This window comes from Panthera leo, chromosome B2 (assembly GCF_018350215.1).
Source record: "Panthera leo isolate Ple1 chromosome B2, P.leo_Ple1_pat1.1, whole genome shotgun sequence".
In the NCBI taxonomy this organism is placed as follows: domain Eukaryota; kingdom Metazoa; phylum Chordata; class Mammalia; order Carnivora; family Felidae; genus Panthera; species Panthera leo.
In genome coordinates, this window is record NC_056683.1 from 105,372,268 (window position 1) to 105,397,319 (window position 25,052).

Consider the following 25,052-nt stretch of genomic DNA (forward strand, 5'->3'; position numbering starts at 1 on the left):
TGTTTTGTAACATGATCATTAAAGTCTGAATTTCATTCCAGAGTAGCTTCTGTTTCCAACAGGTTAGAGTTTCGTTCAAGCGAAATTCCATCTGAGGGACCACATGGGGGAAAGATCTTAAGTATCTTTGCCAATGCAATTTTTCAAACCTGAAAAGCTCTCACTACCCCCCTTCATTTTTAAAGGCACAGCTCAGGCCCCCATCCTCATCCTCAGCGATGCCTTCTAAGACCTCTGCAACTCTGCTGATCTCTCATTTATGAATTTACAAGACCACTTGTAGCTCTCAGTTAGCACTTCTATGTCAGTGTCCAGTGCATTTCCTGTACTATTGCCTTTTATATCTCACTCTTTATAATTTCACACAGGTTATGTCTCAGCTCCCTCATTAAATGGCAAGCTGCCATGATAAGCAATTGCATTTTACAACTTATTTCCCTCTGCTCCAAACATGAGGCTAATGTTGCATGTGAGATATGACCACTCACCAAAGCGAAGGCTGTCGATGTTTATTTTTAAATACTTGCTTCAATTTTATATTTGTAAGTACGATTGCTGAGAGCCCTCCGCCCAACACAGATTTTTAAACAATTGCCACTTCTCATTATTTTAATAACTCAATCTTTTCTCATGCACTCACACACTCAGACTAGTCAAACCACATGCACTGCTGCTAAAAGCAAAGAACCAAATTAGGTTAACTGTACTACAAAATTCGTAAGTTCCAAATAGAATAGAGACCTTTAAATCCTGAGAAAGTCAGATATCCATGGGATGTCTCGAAAGCACAATATAGGTTGTCTGAAATTATCTCATGCTCACCCACTAGAGTTATGGGTTTCAACAGTGGTGATGTACAGTAGGCAAGCAAAGGTCAGATGGAAGAGTCTTGCTGTAATACTCCTTCCCCGTAGGAAAGCAGACAAGCAGTCAAGCCTATATGCCAACTGCCAAATATACTACAGCCGTACGTGTAATTCTGGAGGGGCCGGCTTAGTGGCACTAGCATCAGCTGTGCAATACTTAGACTCCCTGGAACCACAGGTTAAGATCCTGGCAGGGTCAGCTGAAATTTTTAGCTTTCCCAGTGAGCTAAAGGAGTTCCGTATATTATCTGGGTGGAATCTGTGAAAAGAAATCTCAATTCAAGTTTCAGTGTGCTCTCTGATAGCTTACCACTCCAATCAGTTTGGGGAAAGAATAAAGATTCAGACCAGTTAGTAAAATCCTGGCTTTCTTTATCCTGAGCGCTAAGTTTAGCTTTACGTTGGTAACTTTTCCTTAAACTTTCCCTTCTTTCCCTTATGCAGGGAAAAAAAAAACAAACAAAAACAAGCCAAAGTTTCCTAAATATGTACTTGAGTATTCTTTTCTGGTAAGTATCGTGTCTTTCTTATAATGCTTCAGCATGTCAGGGACTCATAATATTAGTAAGTGATGATAGGATGATATCTTGTAATCCAAACCAGGATATTTGGGGCACTGAAAGAAAGTCCTATTAACGTTTATGCTGAAACAAAAGGAATAACCCAGGATATATGATCACCAAGATAACCCTATAGGCCCAATATTTGACCCCAATATTTCTGGAGTTGTCACTATATTTTCTCATCCTAAACCAAATCTTAAAAAAAAAATTTAGGACTAGCACATTAGTATAAAAATGAGTAGAGAGAAACAGCTACCTTTCTATCCACCTAACAAATTCTTCTGCTTTCCTGGTCATTTATTAATGAGCAGGGATTTGAAATAAGCAAGTTAGACATCTGAAACCCAGAGTGGACCCTACAAGTCAGAGATGGGTTGTCTGCAAAGGAAGAGCTATTCCTTCCAAACCAGTCTGTCTGCCCAGAGACCCAAACTATCCCAGCAAGAACTGTCACTGGTCTCCTATTAATCCTACACTTTTTTTTTTTTTTTGCATCCAGAGTTATTTTTCTTTTACTTATTTAAAACTATAAGCCACAAAGCACTTGGCATTTAGCCAATCCGAAATACTGTTTTAAAGAAAGCTAAAAGTTGGTGCCCTTATAATTAGTTTTATCTAAAGTACACCATGAAGTATAAGCGCAGATATATTTTTCATAAAATAGTTACTCCAAGAGCAGAAAACAATTCACAGAAGTTAGTGGTTATGAAAATCTAGCCAAAAGTAGCTGTGAAATTTGTGAATTTATTTCATGTGGGAAATACACTAAGTGCTAAATCAACTAAATATGATCAAGTAAATAGTTTACTACTTATATTTTTAAATCAATTTATTATTATACTTACCAAAAATCAATGTGATTATAACAACCAGAAATATTCCAATTATAATAATAAGTATAAAGCTTCTTTCTGATATCCAAAAATCATCTAATAAAATAAATGAAAAAAAAAGTAAATTTGCAGAATAAAGCTAGGTAGTTTCAGATATGCCTGAACCAGCTCCTACTAGATTTTTGCAAGCCACTTGTTAAACCACTGGTAGTTTGAAATCACCCACAGAAAAAGTGCTTAATACCATAGGAAATTAAAATCAAGGTTTTGGTTTTGTTTTGTTTTCCAAAGATCTGGTTTACCAATACACCATTTTTATGTGCCCACCCAATCTACTTAAAAATAGCGGAGGAAACACCTATAATCTTTTTAATGAATTTGGAACAAAGAAATCTCAATCTTCATATAGTATATAATCAGAATTATTGTTTCTTCTATACCGTCTTGCATTACATTCAATTCTATAGGTGTTAAACTGAGGAATAGAACCATGGAAACATGGTACCTTCTCTTGGTAGTTTCAGTTGAGGAGAGGTGAGACATGTAGGGCAGAGCTTGGCAAACCATAGCCTGTGGGTCAAGTCTGGCCATAGTCTGATTTGCACTACCCATTAGCTAAGAATTATTTTTACATTTTTAAAGCATTATTTGAAGAAGGAGGAGAAGGAGAAGGAGAAGGAAGGGGAGGAGTAGAAGGAGAAAGGGAAAAAAGAGGGGGATGGAGAGGAAAAGAATGGGAAGAAGAAGAAACAGCAGCCACAGACATCAGATGTAGCCTGCAAAATGTAAAATATCAACTATATTGGTTTTTTTTTCAGAAAAAAAATTGCTGAGGTTTTATCCAGGTAACTAATTATAATACAAATAAGAATGATGCAAACATTATATAGAATAATATAGGCTGTGTGTATGTGAAATGCAATAATTCATCTTGCCTAAAGATCATCAGTTAAGCAACAGCTCTGGGTTCATTTAATTTAGGACTTGAAGGATGAGAAGGATGAGAAGAATTTCAACTGACAGAAAGTAAGGGAAAGGAAAACCCAGCTAAGGGGTGAATGGTAGGTGGTGGGAACCCACATTCTAGGCTGAGGGAAACAAAAGCTTAAAAACCTAGTGTCATAAAAAGGTTTTTACCAGTATGGCTACAACATAGGGGCAAATATTGAGAACAATGAACATGGAAGGCCTTAAATGTCACACACACAAGTTTCCACTTGACTCTGAAGGCAGTGAACGGAGAGTCGTTTTAGGGATTTCAGAGATGGGTTAAGTGGTCCAGCTTGTGCTTCAGCTAGATTAACCATCAGCAGTGTGATTAAGCCTAGAGCACAGACAAGAAATGATAAATTAGGAAAGCCAAAGTGGAAATAAGAAGATGACCCCCCCATTAAACAGAAATCAAGATGGTAAATAAATAGAACTTGGTGAAAGAGTAGCGGGAAAATTAAATATGGTATTGAGATTTCTAGGCTCTGTGATCAGATAGATGATATAGCATCACCTACAATGGGATACACAATGGAAGATGAAGATATTGAGGAAGAGCCAAAGCATAGTTTTAGGCCTGTTGTGTAGCAGGTGAGAATATCAGGAAAAGGAACACAAGGCTGGATCCAGACCAGACTGTGGACAGCCTAGGAAGCCTATCCAGGAACACAGACTTGATGTGCCAGGCATTAAGAAGTAGCTGATTATTACTGAAGAGAAAAATGACACGAGGACGCTGATGTTTTAGGAAGATCACATCACATGAAATGAATAGTTCCATAGTCTAGATGATAAATTATACAGTCATCCAACTCATTTCTATTGTTAAGAATTCACTTATCTTTCTCTCTGAACCTTTATGTAATCAGTTAGAGCATAGACAGACATCGTAACATACCTCCAACTAACATAATATTCTCACTGATTCCACTATAGTCACCAAATCCCAGATTATTTGCAGCTACCACTCTGAACTGAAATGTTCCTTTCAGGTTTTTGGACTTCCATGTGCAAATACTACCGCAGGATCCATTATATGCCATCCTCCACATTAAATTCTGGTTCTGCGAATCATTTGAAGTACCCTTTCTACAAAAAAAAAAAAAAAAAAAAAAAAAAAGAGCAAAATGGTTGATATAGAAAATATAAGAGACAATATATGTGTTGTTTCTAGATGCTCCTGTACCATTTCAGCAACAGAAATCAAGAGCATCTCCTACTGCACACTTTACCTTTGATCTCATTCCTCCCACACAGCATAATCCTGTAAAGACATCCTGGCAATGCATGGAGCCAACAAACTCAGCCCATTGGGAAAATAACAAATAGTGAATGGCCAGGAGAGAGCTGAAGAGGTTTTTCCTACTATTAGAATGTATAAACTTTCTTCAGAATTCCAAACACATCAGACAGTTGTTCCATAATTTCTAACCTGGAATTTTTTATACTTTCTTAATTCTCAGTCTCTTATGCCATGTGTAGTTTATGTATACCATAGCTCTGCATAAAATGAAATACAGGGCATAAAATTGATAAGGAAGGTGTAATAGTTTGAATACCAAAATTATCATTATACCGGAGATTCCAAGGTTTAGTTCTTCCATTTTTATTGGCATCTACTCCACCTCAAGTCAACCCACATTATTCTTTATATGAAACATGGAAAGAGCACAAGAGTGGGGCTCAAAAGATATAAATGGAATGGCTTTTAACAGAATCGTAGACTGAGGACAAGCTCCAGGCCTTCCAATTATGTCCTGACAATGAAGAACTTTTCAAGTCTGGGACTTTTCAGACAACAACAGTTTTAGGACTTGGTACCAACCCACAGTAAGCTTAGGGATAGCTAGTTCTGCTTCTACAAACTGAGTGGACATCCTGAAAGGGATGGGAAGGCTCAGCCCTTGAAGGACAGGGAAAAGACAAGAACTTCAGGAGGATCAGGGCAGCAGAGTTGTTCACAACTGTTGCCGGGAGCTAAGTGTCCTAGGGACCATCCTGCATAAGACTCTTTATACAATGTCTTCGTACATTTTGTGAAGTCTTGTGTTAGGCACTGGCAATTTCATTGTTCAATTCCAACAACTCTGATCCAAAGGAAAGAAACACTTAAAAATTCATAAAATGGCTCTTCACAGTTATTGGCCATTGAGGAAGACAAGAAAGAATTCTGATATTGGTTGAGAATCTTCTATTTATAACACACCATACTGATGCTTTTTATTTCATTTCCTGTTGTTGAGTTTTCACAACAACCTAAAGAGGTAAATATCATCATCCCATTTTACAGTTGAGAAAACTTAAATTCAAAAAAAAGAGTAAAGTAAGTATTTAAACACGGTACGGGGTTGAGTAGTATCCCCCAAAACTTACACCTACCCAGACTTTGTGAATGTGACCTTGTTTGGAAATAAGGTCTTTTAGATGTAAGCAAGTTAAGATGAGGTCATACTGGATTAGGGTAGGCTTAAATCCAATGACTAGTGCCTTCTTTTAATTTTTTTAAGTTCATTTTTTTACTTTGAGAGAGACAGAGAGTGCAGGGGGGTGGTGCAGGGAGAGAGAGGGAGACAGAGAGAATCCCAAGCAGGCTCTACCCTGTCAGCCCAGATCCCAGTGTGGGGCTTGACCCAAGAACCATAAAATCATGACCTGAACCGAAGTCAGATGCTTAACCGTCTGAGCCACCTAGATGCCCCATTGACCAGTGCCTTCTTAAGAAGAGAGGAATATCGGCACCGATATACACAGAGAACATCATGTGATGACAGAGCCAGAGTTGGAAGTGATACATCTGCAAGCCAAGGAATACCAAGGATTGCTGGGAAGTCTGGATCACCAGAGGCTAAGAAGCAGCAAGGAAGGATTCTTCCCTAGAAACTTCAGAAAGTGCATGGTCCTACGGATACCTTGATTTCCGACTTCTAGTCCCCAAAACTGTGAAAGAATAAATGCTGTTTCAAGCCACCCAGTGGTGGTACTTTCTCATGGCATGACATGGTTAGGACACTAATACAGTGTATTCAGCTTCCACGTTCACACACTATCACTACGACTGTACCATCAGCAAGTACCTAGTGTACACTAGTATCCTGACTGAAGAAGTGACTTTGAGATACAGCAATTCATTCTATTATTATCCCTGTCATGAGAGTAGAGGCTTGGGGCAAGAAAATGCAAAGAATGTATGGAGTTCTGCTCTTAAGGAGTCACTGAAGGGAACACACTAAATGGTTCCTAGCAAGACAGTGGTATGGGCTGGCTGGCGAATATAATTAGAGTCCCAGACCACCAACACAGTTCTGCAGATCAGAATGCATTTGACTCTGCATGAAAAACAGTAACAGAATTTACAAGAAGGTTTCAGTTAGAAATATGGCCAGTGTAATCCTCTGCCATGAGCAGGAAAATTTTTTAAGGTTATGGGAATGCCAGATCAAGATGGAGCAAAAATAGATCTAAAGCTCGAATTGCCAGGACTATAATTATGGAAGTGACTTTTGTCCTTGGAACTTCTTAAAAGATAGCTTCATAGATCCACGAGAGAAGTGTCTGTGGAATTTGGAATTCTCCCCTCAAGCTGGCATGAAATCAGTTCATCTGAGCCAGTGACCATTATACAGAGCTCCCCATACTGGCCAGCTCTGAGGTTGTATATGTTCACTAGCTGCCTGGTTTTCATTGAAGGCACGCTTTCAGACCCTCGGGCACACAGTGCAAGTTATACTCTTCACAAAGGATAAAGAATCCAGTGTAACCTATACAGTTCAGACCATTTCTGTGCTTGACCTGTTTTCACATTCTGAAATATACCTGGTTCACTGCCAGTTCTCACCAGACGTTATTCATCTTGCTAAAACAAATTATCATCAGAAATTTGCATGCATACCATCATCTAACATCAAATATCAGCCCTGCTTCTTGGACAGAATAGAAATTAAATAAATATTAGCTGCACGTGCCAATGACTGGATTATTTCCATAACGTTTTGACAAGTAGTGGCAGATTTCTGAGAAGGATGATGTGATCTCCTTCTGATCGGAGTGCCAAGGCTGACCACTAGGCATTGGGCAGAGAGCACAATGGTGCACTGAAGATCCTTAAGCTAAAGATCCTTCATATTTATTTATAAATATTGCTAATTTTGATCTAATAATACCTTACAATTAACCACTTAGCTCTTTGTAGTTTACAAAGCACTTTTGCAAACAGACATACCTGACCTCAAGGACATAGTACATAAGCCGGCTTCCATTATCTTCAGCTTTTTCCCACTGTATTGAATCTTTACTCCCTTCTAATAATTTTGGAATGCCTGGTTTACTTGGGACTCCAGCTTTGGAAACATAAGAAAGTACTGATTGGTATGTCGGAAGTAGAAAATATTCTGCATAACATCTTTCCACAGAATATATTTACAGAGAGGAAAGTCAAATACATTAATGAAATATTGAGAAATATTCTCATATGGGTGCATATTTTTAAATGAGTATCTGAAGTTTTTATTAGTGATGGATTAGATGGACTAGTGATAGGAATAACAGTATTATGTTAGCTCACCACAAAATAAGTGATGTGAATAAAGAAAACTGTAAATTTTGGAGCATTTTCCCTTTGATTCTTACAGGGATCAACTTGGAGTTACAGTATACCTTTTAAAACACTAATTAGCATTCTTTTTAGATTTTTTAATTTTTAGCATCTAGAATACAGTAGTCAGTAAGTTAATATTTGTTGAACACTCAATAACACCATTTAACTTCTGTTCTCAATGCAAAATGTCACAGATAGACAAGAAAGTAGAGAATACTGGAAGGTGGAATCATCTTGCTCAGTTCAGGATTCTGCAAAACCTGGTATTATCTCAGTATTATCTCATTAGTGCCTGTAAAGACTCCTGATTCTTTTCAACTCTTACCTCAAGCTCTAGAAATAATTTACTCCTCTTCAAAAAGAAAAGAAAAAGGTTAACCTCTAACATTAGTGAAATAAGTGATAAGAAACTCATTGAGAAACTTACAGGGCTTTTTGAGTATTGAGGATTATTGAGGCTATCAGTACTCACCTTTTGTCTTAAAGCTTTCTGGGAGTGAGGTGCTATTTTCTCCTGTCCTATAAACCACCACTACGCGGATGTTATAGGACATATAAGGCTGTAGATCTGTGATGCTACAGACATAAGTAGGGCCTTGGATGCATGAAGTGCTCACACGGTAAAACTCATTATACTTCCACTGGAAAAAAGAAGTCTCAATTAATATTTTTGGTGCTTTAAGAAAACCTTCTTAAGCATAGAAATTCACAAGTCTATGGCAAGCAATTAAAAATTTAAATAAAATTTATTTTCAATTAAAATAAGTGCTCCTTTATGAATGTTTGATCCCAAACATTATCTCCACCACTGACCACCATTTTAAGTTTGTGACAAGCTATAACTGACTTGAATAACGGTTCTTAGGATGAGTTCAAGGTGGGACAGGCACCTCTTATTACATAGATGTCCTTAGGGAAGATCTAGACCTTGGCTTTTTGTTATCCCTCCTTGGAGACACCTACATTAAATTAGGATGGCTGAGAATGCAAATCCATAGCTGAGGGACCATGCTGGATCAAAATAATGACATTTTCAACTCCATGGATTTGTTAATTTCAAAATTATAATGTTTTTACACATTTTGATTCTATCAACAGGTCTACAGTGACTTATAAATTAAAACATGTAGTTTTTCCCTTCAAACTCTTTTCAGTCTAACCAGCGTTCCTTATTTTTTATACATATGAAGCCTAGTTCCCTAAAAGAGGGAAATTTTTGTCTACTATCACTCAGTCACTGAGTAGAAATGTTAGAAGTTAAATATAGGAAATCTTACTTTAATTCCAATGTAGATACTGGGTCTCTAATTATAGCTATCTTACACTTTCTTTGTGCATGGCTTTTGAAAAAACTGTGTATTTGGACCCTTCATGTGTTATTTGAAAATGGTGATTTTTTTTTCAATGTACAAATAGGGAAAGACAGAGGATGTGGCATTTTGTCAAGGGTTCTTAGTGTATTTTCTCCAGTAGAGTTTCCTAAGAAGGTCAGTTTCCATAAATAAACCTTACTTTACATCTCGTTTTTCATTTAGCACTCACAAGGTCACATCATTTCATTGGATGGACACTTTATATTAGTTTTCTATTCAACTAGAAATGATTCCTACAGCACCTTCAAGAAGTAGACCACCTTGTTACAAAAAAAAAAAAAAAGAGGAAAATGGGAATGGAAGGAATGAAAAAAAATTAAAAAACAAAAATGCTGATGTCCAGGCCATTGCCTGCTAAACTCATAAATGTATCAATTCTACTAAAACATACAGGCTAACGAAACAGACGCATTGGATCCCTAATATCTACTCTGAACTGAGGGAAAGAAAGAGGGACAGACAGACAAACAAATATTGATTTCTACCTCAAAAATTTTAGCCCTTTGTGATCCTGCCTCCTTAATAATCTGCTATATAAACTACCTTAAGTGAATAGATGGCCCAACATTCCATACCCTCCAGAAATTATCAAAGCTCCTTGGAAGGTCAGATGTTTGACCAAGGGTTCTGCTGGAAAACAGTAGACTATTGGCCTTACCACAGCAATGAATGTTCTGGGCAGACCACCAACTTGGGGAGGTGCCACAGCTACCCCAGTAAATCACAGTGGAGTCAAGACCTTCCATTTGTTAGAGGCCAACAAGTGCAGGAGTGAAAGCTACCACAGAGAGATTTGAAAATTATTTGGATGGGGGGTGAGAAGGAAATGGTGCAGCCTATCATGTCTCAGAGACCAGAACTTCAGAAATGTAGGAATTTTCCTGGACAATTGAGAAAAACTCAATTTTAATGCACAACCAGGAAAATAATTTACCAAAATGAAACTACTTGTTTCTTCTCCTTAATCTCAAATTAAATATGTTCTTCTTCCATACACTGTTGTGATTTAAAAAAAAAATCTATGGAATTTAAGACCTAGATAGAAATTTAGCCTTGTGCTTTAATTCCTTCATTTTCCACGTAAGGAAAATTTGACAGAAAAGATGAAAATTGGAAATTTATCTTTTTCTCCTCCTTTCTAAAAAAAAATTCTTAATTAAAAAGACACATATTCACCCTTATCAGTCCCCTCTTAGAGTTCCAGTATGGAGTTATACCATCATTCCCAGGTATCCTATCTTTATGAGATAGGTTCAAGTTGCTCTAAAGATATAGAACTTTCTGACTGGAGGTACTCATCAACCCTATCGGAACACAGCCTCTTACTGTGCTCATCAGTTAGTACTTGTAGATGGTCACATGTGATGATTACTGTATCCCACATTTTCAGCTTCATGATGTTCTAAGTGGTATATCTAGAACCTGTTTTCAGCAAGTGTAGGGGAAGTTTTGAAACAAACAAAAAAAAACTTTGTGTGAAAGTCACAAGGACTGAACCAGACAGTCCCAGAACTCTGTCCTTCTCCCAAACTTTGAGGAGTGGGGTAGGTGCCTTAGTGACTCACATTCCTTCCATGGATAGCACCCAAGTAGGACTGCTGTAGGATGAGTCAACCCCTGGGGCTCTTCCCTGCCTGGCTGGTGATATCTGACTCACTATGGCAGCTGTCTGGATCTCCGACTTCTCATCAGTAACAGGAGGGGCTTAGAGTCACCAGCTATAAGGTCCTTCCCCATCACATTTCTTTGATGTCAGGAGTAAACTTCACATCCCCCACTTTGCCTTTAAACTGAACTGCACTGAGCTTCCTTAAATAGATGTCTAATAAAAGGTGATCCTCCAATTTCTCCAATTTAACTGCATTTTTATAAGATGACACTTTTTTAAATAGGCAGCAAATCATCACAAGCATGCTCGATGAAAAAAGTCCAATAAACTACAGCTTTTGGTTTTATGAACTCGACATTCACTATTGTTTCATAGTTTTCATGGATTTTATCTTAAAAATGTAAGATAATAGAAAAAAATCTTACATAGTAAAATTTAAAAACATCCTGGGAAGCAACTCCATTTTTGAAAAAAAAGCGAGGCCATGACTATACTGATTTGTTTTTGTTACAACTGAACAAAAGATTCCTAACCAAACTTTACAAATGTAGACACACAAAATAAATAATACTGAAAATGAAATGCAGCAATTCTAAAAAATAATCCATTTTAAGTGTATCAATACAAAAATCAACCTAGACTTTCCTCAACAGTGAATTAATTAGATTAATTGATATTTGAAATTCAGTGGATATTTTTATATAGTTGAAGCATGGAGAATTTTGGATGAAGAACCATTTAAAGTTTATACGCCAAGATCCAACTGGTTCAGAATAAACTGGTCTTATATTTTATTTCTCTCCTGTTGCTATACAGCCTTTAAATGGTTGAAAGAACATTTCTAGACAAGGATTTGGGTTTTGTTTGCTTGTCCATTTCTTTTCTTTGTCTTCATTGGAAATACCAAATTGCTGGACGCTAGACAGCCATGCTGATAACATCTAAACTAAGTAAAATATTATGAAAACCAGTAAACCGTAGCTTATAACCCTTTCCACGGAGCCTTTTAAGAGCAACCAATGTCTCTAGGAATTCTTTCCATCAGAAATGAGTCTAGATAGATTCTGTAAATGGCAAGCCAGCCTAAATCAATGAATGTTGTCAAATATATTGTTGGCTTATACAAGAGAATACTCTAGAGATATGAAAAAAGGTCTTCTAATTTATCCCATAGCACAAAACATAGATTTGCATTAAAAGAGTATGGTGAGATCTACCTTCTGGAGTTCAAACCAAAATCTGATGAGGTTAACATTAGATGGAGCCTTCCATTCTAATTGCAAACTAGTGTTCTCTGGAACCAAGGCACAGGGTTTCTCTGGTGTGTCAAACATTTTGACAGTGACGGGATGACTCTCGGCACACCACATTTCCTCAGCATGGCAGGCCAGAACCTTTTTGTAAAAAAGAACAATCGCTTAACCTTTTCGGAACCTTGCACTTGAGCATGGCAATAAAAGTGCCCCATACACTTACTATACCTTTAACACATATGGTTTTCCACCAGATAGTCTAGTAACAAGGAGAGAGAGCTTTCCATTTGGATATTCACTTTGTCTTAGAGGAGTCTCTGGAATTAGGGCCAGATGTGAGATTTCCAGCTGATAGCGAACTGACTCCATAGGTCCATTTGGCTTGTGAGATTCTTCCCAGGATACAAGTAGGCGGGTGTCTGACTGCACAGTTGTGTTAATGAGCCTAACTGCTTCTGGCACTGAAATAAATAGCAATGCATGGTAAGGGATATTGCATCAGCACTGAAAGATGGAAGAAGGAATGGGGTTCTGGTTGAGGAATAATCATATCATGTGAGCAGAACGAATGGCCAATATTCTAAAGGAAAGCCAACCTCTTATAAAATGGCAAGTTAACAGACTGCCTGAAAGGCTCTTGCTTATTTTTGCCTAATGACTAAATCATTCTCTGACTCCAGCTCAATGATATGGCCAATGATGATGAACAAACCAATTCAGATTAGTTTTGGGAATGTCATCAGAGACCTCTGAAAGAAATGGTGTGACCTCAAAATAATCACCACCTCTCAGAAAACCTTTTTAGATCTAGATTCATTTTCTTTCAGGCAATGATGTTATTTACTTTAAATCTCAAGTGTCCTGAGTAAAATTCACACAGAGAAAAGGCTTAATTCTGCATCGCCACAGGATGAGACCTGTGAATATGTGGGGAGAGGGTGACACTATGTGGTGAGACTGGAAAATGTGTTTCTTGGTCAAACAGTATTGATTCTGATGTTTCACCTTCTAGTTGTGTTTCATTCTGATGGAGTATTATTCATCTTCTGTTGTTAGAGCAAAAATCAGGTTATCAGAGTATTGTCAATAATACATTTTCTTATTAAGTTTAAAAAGCTCACATAATAGAGATTACTTAGCATCCAAATTTTAAAAACCACAAATATAGATGTATATGTCACGTATATCACAAAATGCCTGTCTAGAAACCCACCCAAGCCCATAACTCACCTCCACTTTTAGTTTTTCCCCAAATCTCCTTTCCCAGAGGTAACTGTTCCACAGTGTCTGAATAATAATTCTTTACAGCTGTCTGTATCACATATGTTGAAAATGGTTGTAAGCCTTCAATAAAGGCTATCCTCTCCTGAGATTCCTGTAATTAATTTTTAAAACTCAATATCGGATTCTTATTTTTTCATACAAATGAGGAGAAATTAACCAAAGGGATACGATAATTAAAAGATCTTTTAAGTTAACTTATTTTTTGATATTGGATCAAGAGAATGATAATGTTCACTGCCCTAATCTGCCCAGACCTGAGTTGCTTACTATCTCCAAGAATCAATACCAAATGATCGGTCAATTTTCAATGACATGCTCATTTCACATAGGAAGCTAAGTTCTCAGAAGAAGATACTAATTCACAGCTTTGCATACAAAGGTCAGCAAGATGGTATGGTAAAGATGTGACACAGGGGTGCCTGGATGTCCAACTTTGGCTCAGGTCATGATCTCATGGTTCGGTCCATGAGTTCAAGCCCAGTGTTGGGCTCTGTCCTGACAGCTCGTAGCCTGGAGCCTGCTTCGGATTCTGTGTCTCCTCTCTCTCTCTGCCCCACCTGCTCATGCTCTCACTTTTCTCAAAAATAAATAAACATTAAAAAAAAGTTTAAATAGATTTGACACATAAGTGAATATGATAAAATATTAAGCTGAATTACTTAATCATTATTAAAGGTAAAGTTTAATAAAATAAAAACACTGTCCTTAGACCAACAGTTCTCAATTTTGGTTGTATTTTGGAATCAACTGGAAAGTTTTAAGAAAACACTTGTGCCTGGGTCCCACCCCCAGAGATTCTGATTGCATTGGTCTGAGGTGAAGTGTGGGCCCAGAGGTTTTTAAAACTCCAATGTGCAGTCAGGTTTGAGACCCATTGCTTTGACCCATATTAATCAATGTGTAGGATAGACTGGCTGTGGTAACAGAAATATCCAGTGCCACCAGCCTAATCTTGGTCAGCCAAATGATCCAATCTGTCTCTGAAACATTGAAATGTGTAAAGAGAGGTTAAAATAGACAAAGGAAATAACAAGAATCATGTGTCCTTTCTGGTGAAGTATATAGTGTTTAACTTCCAACAGATGATGATGGTCAATTTCACCTTTTGATGTGGTTGAATAGCAAGCACAGAGCAAAATATTGAATACATATGACTCCATCACAAGGACAACTGAAACATCAGTGCCAACAATGGATTGAATTGTGCCAATTAATTCATCCACTCAAGAAATAACTAGTGAAAGCCTCTACAAAGCCAACTACTATGCTAGGTGCTAAGAATACAATGATGAAAAAAAACCCGACATACTCCCTACATAACAGCATACAGGAAATGACAGACAAAAATAGAACATACCATTTTTATATTAAATAGATGCTATGGAGGAGGGTTATACAGTAATGTTCTTTCTGTCTAATCATTTCTTACCCTTCAATCTGCAATCTGCTGCATAGGCCATAAAAACAGATCTCTATCACTTTCTGGGGATAATTAGGGAAGACAACAAACCAGTTCTCCCAGGACACTCAGGAAACTGTCACTATGGCAATCCACCACTGGTCATAGTTAATAAATATACTTCCTTGAAGCTTAACTCCCAGACAAGACTAGAACACAACTTGCTTTGATGGATCAGCCGTAAAAGTTTGCACAGTAGCGTGCTTCAGGATATAATACAGAAAACAGTTTACTGTGAGAATTTTATATCAGAAACAGGTATCTTGTGAAAAGACAAAGACCACCAGCTCCAATCTTACCAGCATTTTATATTTCAGCCCAGAGCTATTTTTCCCGCCATTAACTTCTTGGTAATAAACCAGGTATGTTGGAGTAGGGCAAGTGATGCTGTGCCACGTGAGATTTGCCCTGGTGGGCGGTAATCGGATTGTGAGGCTGCTGTTAGTGGTGTTAAGTATAGTTGGCTCTGTGACATCTGAAGCTAGACACAGTAATGCTTTATCTAAAATAATAAGAAAAGATTCAAAATATACACATATTTCATACATATATGTATGAAAGAGGAACAGCAGATTTACTTAAATTCAAGGGTAATAACACGTTTTTATACTTGGCTGACAAGGTGTGATATATTGAAGTATTGGAAATGTTATTCAGGAAAGAAAGACGGGTGTTTTTCCCACACATTTTAAGTTGTTAAATGCCACAGAAAAAAGGGAGCAAGGTAACGGATCATTGATTAAAATTTCCAGCAGGGGGAGCTAAAGTACACTGAATAAGGTACACCGATCACAGCAAAATCAAGCTGAGCCTTTTTTTACTTTGAAGACAGTAGTGACAGCACATTAGTCAAATTGGGAAGGGGGCACCTGGGTGGCTCAGTCTGTTAAGCGTCCGACTTCAGCTCAGGTCATGATCTTCTGGTTCATGGGTTTGTGCCCTGCATCAGGCTCTGTGCTGACAGCTCAGAACCTGGAGCCTGCTTTGGATTCTGTGTCTCCCTCTCTCTCTGCCCCACCCCCACTTATTCTCTGTCTCTCTTTCTCAAAAATAAATAAATGTTAAAAAACATTGTTTAAATGTTAACCATATCTTTTAAATTAATTCCAGTTAAAAAAAAACCCATGCTAGCTTTAGAACTTTTATCTTTAAGGATGTGTGGGTATATGTGTGCGTTCCAATTTCAAACAGACTTTTAATGGACTTACCAAATCTCCTAAATTTCTCAAAATGAAAAATGAACTACTTTACCAAAATAGGCACCTGGCTTATTTATAAATTCTCCCATTTTTTTCATATTTTATAACTGAATACATTTAAGCAGAGAGAGTTTGTTCAATTCTTTCTGCCCCTCTCTAGGGGGTAATTATCTTAATTTAAAACGATATTGCCACCCTAATGGCAGATAGCTTGAGAAAAAACTAAAAACCTCTTTAGGTTTGAAGGCCACCCTCAGTGTATGTAATGTTTTTAATTTTGGTCGGTTGGCTTTTAGAGTTCAAACTTTTTTATTAGTATTATGACTCTCAGAAAATATATAGCTAGTTCTGCCATAGTGCCATCCACGCATTCCTAAAAGTCATTGCATTATACAAAATTGTATAATAAAATCCACAGGGTCTCTGAGGGAGACAGAAGCACAACACTAAAAAACTTAACGAGTGACACATTTAAAAAAAGGGAGGAACTTAGCAAAAATGATAGCACACACGTACACATGATGAACAGTTGACATACATAATACAACAAATAAAGCACTTTACCTTGAAAAAGACCTGAAATTTTATGCAGTGCTTTTTGACACAACGGGGATTTCTAAAAATATTGTCAGAGGAGAAAAAAAGACAGAAAAGAAATTATGAGAATGCAAAGAGAAAAGGAGACAGACAGAATGATAGACAAGGGTTTCCCATGTCTAAAACTCTCTAGGATGACTCAAGTCATGTATACACACGGAGATCAATTGTGACCCAGGGCAAACAGCAATCGCAGCGTGCACCCATCCTGGCAGTTTGGATCAACACTGAGTACACAACGAAGGGCTTGAGGGGGCAGCCTGGAGAAGGAGATATTCTGAGACTTTTCTGCCCCCACCCCAGACGGGAGAACATGCTGATGAACAGTGTGATTTTCTTACCTGGAAAAGGCTGCAGAACTGAACTGTAAGCCAAGATATGCTTACTCCCTTGGGCCTTCACCCGGGAGAGGATGGCCCCATTGCTTTTCTTTGCTTGATAAATCTGTGTGCTGTCCTTTGCTGAGGAGATCCAGTAGAGAAATTCCCCATCCACAGTTAAACTTTCAAGCATTTCTCCTGCTCATGAAAAACATAAAATAAAGAACAGAAACAACAAAATACATAACTCACGTTTTCTACTCAAAACAATATGTGAAATCCTTTTTCTGTATTGTAATTGCTAATTTTTAATCTTTCCCTCATTTCAATAAGAAAAAAAAAATACCACCTTTGTTTTATGTCATTAGGCCAAGGATTTTACAGATGTTTTCTCATTTTAGTTCCATACCAAGCCAATAAGGTAAATACTATTAGAATTGGCCTCATTTTCTAGAAGTGTAAACTGAGGCTTTAAGGAGTTAAATAATCTCCTCAAAGGCCACAAAGTTAGTAAAGACCAGAGCCAAGATTTTCAACTTAACCTGTGTGACTCCACATCAAACAATACCTATTGGAAGGGAGGTGTTGGACGACGGGCCCAGGGCTCAGTGTCTTGCTCAATATTTTTTATCAGTAATTTGGAATAAACACAGAGTAAGTACACTTACCAATTTTGCAGATAATACCTGATTCTTACTGACACTAGTATGTTCAATTACTGGCTTAAACTTTCAAAATATCTCTACAAAATCAGGAAATGGATTGAAATGTAATAGGAATAAATGTGACACCCTAAATTCAAGTTTAAGATCAATTCTAAAAATAACAAATGAAAGAAATCTGGCTTAATAATAGTTAACATGAAAAAAACTATGGGTTTTTCAAACGGCAGGCAGCCAAAAGACCTGATGCCACCTTCAGCTTCAATAAAAGAAGACAGAGGAAGTCAGAGACCCCCTGCACTAACCAGAACACATTGACAGTACAGGGGGTCATTATGGGGGTGACACTTAAGAGGATATTAAGCAGCTGGAGTGAAACAACAGGAGGGTTACTAGGGCAAAGAAAGATCTAGAAGCCACATCATGTGAGGAGTAGTTACAAATACATGAATTTTTCCTCCAAAGGAAAATGAGCTATGACAGAAGTCACTACATACTTGAATGGCTATAATGTAGAAAGTTATTGATTTATTCTGTATAAAATTAGAGGTCAGAACTCAGATCAATGAATGGGAGAAATGGGGAGAAAATTTTGGCTAAATGTAAGGAAAAAATCGAATATTTAGAATTATTCAAAAAATTAAAAATTTCCTTATAAAGACATATTTTTTTTTTATAAACAGGTATTATTCAAGCAAGGGTGTTTTTGTAGAGGGGATTTCTTCCAATATCATTCCAGCTAAAACATCTCTAAAGTCATTCAAATTTTCTAATTTTAGGGTTATAAATTTCAATTATGGATTCCTGAAAGACTAACCAATTCTATATCTATAAGATAATGGCCTACTAGACAATTCTTGTGTATCAGATGGTAAAGAAAATTTATTCTGACACTTGTTTAAATGGTAAGAAAGACTTTAGTTAAGACTGTTGCAATATTGCAATAGGAGAGAGAGATGTGCTCAACTTCACATACAACAAAGAAAGCTGGGGATTCAAAGCCAACAAGCAAAATTATGGGGTCAGTGGATAGAAAATTACTAAGAGAAGACATCGAGGGTAGGGAGATTCTTGCTAATCTTCCTATGATTTTTGCTAAAGGCAACCCAAGAAATCAAGTGTGGGAGATGAAGGACTTGATCAGATACCTAGGGTGGGGGGTTATCCCTAAACTGATTTAGCAAGATTCTTGCTAAAACTAGACTCAACAATGACAGACAAGGAAGACTCAGGTCAAGGCCCAGTTGAGAAAAGGGGAACATTTGATCAAGGAAGGAGTCTGTGTCACAGATACACACACACACACACACACACACACACGCACACATACGTTTGTAATTTCAAAACTTTACTATAAAGACCAGCAATGTCCAAAAACACTTCTGATGATGGCAATATTTTATGTCTACACTGACCAATACAGTAACCATTAGCCACTTGTGGTTTGAGTATTTAAAATGTGGCTAACATGACTGCGGAATTAAACTTTTAATTTTGTTTAATCTTAATGAACTTGAACTTAAATCACATGTGACTAGTTGCTACTACCTTGAACAGTGAAGAGTAGACTCTTAACAATGTATGGAGGTATTTAGAGTGCATTTTTTTTTCTGCTGCAATTACTCCTAATTAGGAGACCTCCAAATCACTTCAGACATTTAAGTATTTCCTCCACAAGCACGTGATGTCAAGTATTGATAAACTCATGCTGAATGCGGAGTCAATGAGATCATCAAAACAGAAGTAAAGTAGGGTACTGGTAGTAAGATCACAGATGTTGTAGTTAGGCCCACTTTCCAACCGCAGATCCTCCTCTAATTGTAGCCTTTTGGACAAATACCTTACCTTTCTGGGTCTCAGTTTTCTCATCTGTAAAATGAGCATACTATTATCTACTTCATCAAGGTGTTTTGAAAATTAAATGAGATAATACATTTGGTAGCTTGGTTAGGCTATGTAGTTAAACTTAATAAATTATAGCTCTACTGTTAATTATAAGATAACAACAACAATGAAACCACAGATCCAGAAAATTGTGTGAACGTCTGTGCACAATTTGCCTGGAAACAACTTGACTTGAATTCTTTGGGAACATTTGGCATGGTCCAGAGCAAATAACCATGTGTGTATTCTTTTGAATACATGTAGAATGCACACCCTTTTTAATTGAACAGGAAGGGCCACCATCACTAGTGGGTATCTATGTACACACATAGATATCTTACCAAGCAGAGTAGGCACCATGATAACTCGCCAACACCGACATCCTTCCAGATCCATGGCCCAGATCTCTTGCCCTTTGACAAAATATATCTGTGGTCTCTCTAGATCAGAGGTGTCAATAGTCATTGCTCCACTAAACTCGAATTGAGTAATGCTGCAAAAACACTGTTTCCTTCCATCTGAATGGTTTGTGGCTGTGGGTGGAAGAATGTGACTCAAGGTCTGGTTGATAATACTGTAGTAGAACATCTGAGGGCCCAAATCGGAAACTTCTGTCCAATACAGGCGACTATGGGGGAAAAAAAAGACCCTCCAACTTAATGAGTAAAGCATATTATTGCAAACGTTAGTTTCCAATGAAGATTAATCATTCCTAATGACTGGAGAGACAAACACAGCCTTTGGAGAGAATGTGTCCACATGTACAATAATCTTCTGAGATGGAGGGGGCCAAAAGCAATCTAGTTTGTACCATTTTCCCATGATTTCTCAATAAATGTGTTTACAACAAAAGCCTTGGACTAAAATGACCTGAGGGTGGTATACTGAATGGTTCATTAACGTCTGTACATGTGAAATACATTTGCCTACTTTTCATCAACACCCATCTCCATTCCCCTCCTCTCAAGTTTGTTTCTGCTTCTTAATGCTGGTTAACAATCTAGTTTCAAAATAGAATAACCATGCTTATGACACAAACAAAATACATCTTTCAGCATGAAAAACTGCTATCAGTTGGTGAACGGAGGCCTTAAAACTCATCTTACAAGGACATTAGTTAAAGATGGGTGAGCCGGAATAGCATTAGCATGACATGCTGTCTATCTCCTGTTCATCTCCTGCCACTGTCTCAGTCCTCTTCTCATCCTTATCATCTGAGGTTATTAGGAAATCCACTGGTATGAAAATCTACTTTGGTTTCCTATTGGTAATGACCCTAACTTTAGGTTAGCCAAATTGTCAGTATGGATTAAATTTGCATATTTGTGGCTATGGGCTCATAATTAATGTGTGGAGTTACTTACTATAAGTTAATATAGCTAGTCAAGGACCGTAAGCATCTTATTTTTCCATCAATAGCGTCTAATATTAAACCAAAGATATTGTATTGGATATGCCTCTACTTCATCACAACAGAAACAGATACTCATACTTTACATACCTTAAAAAAGGATATACAGAAAAAGAGATTATTGTTGAATTTCTATTGCAGATGTCCAGCTTTCTGGGGTACTTCACCTTGTGTTCAAGATCAACATCAAATATTTGCATGCCATTTTGTGATTCTTCTAGCACAAAGTAGAGATGCCTTGAAATCCAGTCAATTGTAATAATTGTGATATCAAAGACCAGTGCATCTCGGAAAATCTTAACAATAGGTAGAAAACACAGCCAAGGAGAGAGTGGTCATTTTTTTTCCCCCAAATCTGAGGACTTTTCGGTAATCTACCATATTACTTGTTTACTGCACTTCTCTGTAATCCAAAACGTCAATAGCTCTGTACTGTATACCATTATAACACTGGTCCTCTTCTCTTCTCACATTGTATTCTTTCTCCTGGTTAGCTTCCACTACCCCGACTTCAACTGTAATCCATAGACCAGTGCTACAAGAACAGTAGCAATATCCCTCACCGAGTTACTGATCCAAACTGACTACTGAACATCTCCATACGAATGATCCCAGGAAACAGAATTCATTACTCCACCCCCAAACCCTTCTTTTCTCCTACAGATTATATTTTTATGGATTTCCAACATCCACCTGAGCAGCAATCCTGACAAATGTGGTTCATCCTTGACATCTTCCTCTCATGACTCCCCACGGTGAATCAGTCCCGTTTGAAATATGTCCCAAATTGGTCCTCTCCTTTCTCACCTCACTGGCTCTCATTTCCTGCCTGACATTTCCTGTCTGGCTTTCTGTGATAGCCTCCTAAGTGTCACAGATTTAACGTTCTCTAAGTCATGATTCACACCACGAATGGAGAGGTCTTTCTAAAACATAACTTGATCATGTGAATGACCCACTAAATTTCTTTAATGGCTTGATGTTGGCTTCAGGATTGGCCCTCTACACCTTAGCACAGTTAAAGAGGCCCATTATATTCAGGCTCCTGCCTACTACTTCAGCTTTTTCACCTATCTTTTGTTCACCCTCACTCCCACCTTCATTCCAAGCTCACTCCCACCTTCATTCAAAGCTCACTCTATTTTCAGCCTCCTGGATGTGCTATGGCTATCTTGTATTCCTGTCTTTGCACTTGCTACCCCTTAAGTTTTTCCCACCTTCACCTGGCTCATCTTCCCAAGGTGTCTTTCCACTCAACCACTCCAACCTGGATTGATCATCCATTTTCTGTGATGCCACCACATCCTGCCCTCAGCATAGCACGATAACGTCTTCTGTCTGTCTGTTCCACTAGCTGACACTCAATGAACGCCACCACATGCCAGGCATTGCGCTAAGTGCCTTACGTCGGTCATCTCATTTAATCTTCACAGGAACCATGTGAAGAGATGCCACAAGTTAAATAACTTGCTGATGGTCACAGATCTCGTAAATGGCGAAGCCAGAATTAAGTTCTAAATTTCAGATCCCAAAGCTCAGCCATGAATCATTACACACTACTGTCCTCCTAGTGTTAGGCTAATACCAGACTGGGTTTGTTCAAAGACTGTGATTTTTTTTTTTCTTTTTTACCTCTATCCCAGGAACTAACACAGTGCCTTAAACCAAATAAAACTATTTGCAAAATTAATCCTGAATGATATTTGCCCCAAATCTAATCACTATTCATTTGTGACTAAATAATTACACAACATTTGTCCTTTCCAACCATTCTAATCTTAATGCTCGACCACTGACCAGCTTATTTAATTATAGGGTGGTGTGATATGTAAATTATCCATGTCCTTCCTTCCAGAATAGTTACATAGTGAAATACCTCAGAGCTGGATCTGTTGTGCATGTTCAGAAGGCAGAGTGAGTCTCCTTGAGCATAATATCCCATTCCATTATCAGCTGTGTAGCCCATGGTACTGATGTCTCCTTCTGCTGAAAATGTCCATACAACGTGATTTTGATCCATATCTAATAAAACGATCTTGCTGTCAAAAAGAGTCATGAGATATGGAAATGGGTTGATTTCTGAAAACAAAAAACAAGTAGATAATACATATAAGAGGAAAAAAAACACTTTCATTTGGCAAAATCCCTTGATTCACTATCAGGCTATTCTGAAATCCATGGGTCTTCTCTGGGTTCATCTACTGTTCCAGTCTCAATCAACACTGCCAGGCGCCCTAAGCTCAGATTTGTTAAGTGTGTTTGGTGATAAAAATTGATTATTTGACTTTAACTTCAGCTCAGAGACAGCATTCATATCCCTGAGAATACCAAGGGTCCAAAATATTTTTAAAATACGAATTGTTTATTGCACAGGTTTTAGGTAATGAATACCTGAGGTTCTGGACTTTACTGTGTCAGAAAATGGTCCAGGTCCTTTGGATGTGAAGGCTCGAACCTAGAAAAAGAAAAGGATACCAGAAAAATTGCATTCAACAGTGTCCTCAGTGACAGCAATTATGTTCTGAGACTGATAAATTATCGAAGGTTTCATTTCACAATTTTGGTATCAGTTATGAATAGTTTCTTTTTTCTGTCAGGTTTTTATTTAAATTCCAGTTAGTTAACACACAGTTTCCAGTGTAGAATTTAGTGATTCATCACTTACACACAATACCCAGTGCTCATCTGGACAAGTGCCCTCCTTAATCCCCATCACCCATCTAGCCCATTCCCCACCCACTTCCCCTCCAGCAATCCTCAGTTTGCTCTCTGTAGTTAAGAGTCTGTTTCCTGGTTTGCCTTTCCTTCCCACCCCCATGTTCTTCTTCTGTTTTGTTTCTTCAGTTCCACATAGGAGTGAAATCATAGGGGTTTTTGTCTTTCTCTGACTGAATAGTTTCAAATAGTTACTTCCATCTGAGTATAAAGCAATAAATCACTAAAAGGTAAGTATTGCCCCACATTCATGCCGGTGGTGTGGTTTTTATCGTTGCTATTGTTGTCTGGAACAGTGCAAAGTATTCGCACAAATCTCCCCTGCAAAAGATTTGAATTTCTAAAAAAGGTCTTTAGCTATTTCCAAAATGAAATTATGTAGAACATTAAACAGAAACAAAACTATGCACATTATGGTAAACTCCCACAGACTGTGAAATAAACAACTAGAAGCTTTAAATAACCAAATTTACTGTACCTTTTAAAAAATGAGATTTGCAAAAGAAAAATAATAATTAAAACTTACATTTGAATATTAATTATGCATTTCAAACCACTTTTACATACATTATCTCTTTTAGTTCTCACAATTACTAAGAGCAGAAACTAGACAAAATCAGAATTAAGTAAGTAACTCATCCACAATGACATACGCAGAAACTGGCATAAAAATCAAGTCTTGTGGGGTTTGTATACTTGTATACTGTACCACTCTGCATCCCGGTACCAAAGCTTTTTAAAAACAGCTTTTAGGGGTGCCTGGGTGGCTCAGTCGGTTAAGCACCTGACTTCAGCTCAGGTCATGATCTTGCGGTTTGTGACTTCAAGCACCATGTCAGGCTCTGACAGCTCAAAGCCTGGAGCCTGCTTCGGACTCTGTGTTTCCCCCTCTCTCTCTGCTTCTCCTCCTCACACACTCTGTCTCTGTCTCTCTCTCAAAAATAAATACGTACTAAAAATTAAAAAAAAAAAGAGGGGCGCCTGGGTGGCTCAGTCGGTTGGGCGTCCGACTTCATGATCTCACAGTCCGTGAGTTTGAGCCCCGCATCAGGCTCTGTGCTGACAGCTCAGAGGCTGGAACCTGCTTCAGATTCTGTGTCTCCCTCTCTCTCTGCCCCTCCCCTGCTCATGCTCTGTCTCTCTCTGTCTCAAAAATAAATAAAACATTTAAAAAAATTAAGAAAAAAAAAAAGAAAACAGCTTTTAGTAGACGTCTTTTATTGTGTAATAAATCATTTCCACTTCCCAACCTTGTATGTGTATAACTGCCTATAAAGGAAATTGACACCCGTAATGATGGACCCAAAAGGTAGATCCTCAAGTGCCCTCTCAGTCAACAAAGTATTAGATTATTTTTATTATACTTCTACTGTTAAATATATTTTACCATATTATACATACTACTATCTGTACATGGGGTGTGTGTATGTGTGTGTGTGT

General features: G+C 37.8%; 1 protein-coding gene across 5 annotated transcripts in view; it reads right to left on the bottom strand.

Moving 5' to 3' along the window:
* The window catches only part of ROS1 (ROS proto-oncogene 1, receptor tyrosine kinase), a 113,890-nt gene that overhangs the window by 30,873 nt on the left and 57,965 nt on the right, over nt 1-25,052 (bottom strand). For all 5 annotated transcript variants that reach the window (XM_042939683.1, XM_042939682.1, XM_042939679.1 and 2 more), the window contains 13 exons: nt 23,289-23,352; nt 22,774-22,976; nt 20,988-21,193; nt 19,828-20,114; nt 16,962-17,138; nt 15,124-15,326; nt 13,312-13,456; nt 12,310-12,542; nt 12,046-12,222; nt 8,319-8,487; nt 7,472-7,589; nt 4,151-4,341; nt 2,275-2,358 (listed from right to left, as the gene is read on the bottom strand). In XM_042939683.1, the coding sequence (XP_042795617.1) occupies nt 2,275-2,358; nt 4,151-4,341; nt 7,472-7,589; nt 8,319-8,487; nt 12,046-12,222; nt 12,310-12,542; nt 13,312-13,456; nt 15,124-15,326; nt 16,962-17,138; nt 19,828-20,114; nt 20,988-21,193; nt 22,774-22,976; nt 23,289-23,352 (2,257 nt within the window). The remainder of the gene's footprint in view (nt 1-2,274; nt 2,359-4,150; nt 4,342-7,471; nt 7,590-8,318; nt 8,488-12,045; nt 12,223-12,309; nt 12,543-13,311; nt 13,457-15,123; nt 15,327-16,961; nt 17,139-19,827; nt 20,115-20,987; nt 21,194-22,773; nt 22,977-23,288; nt 23,353-25,052) is intronic.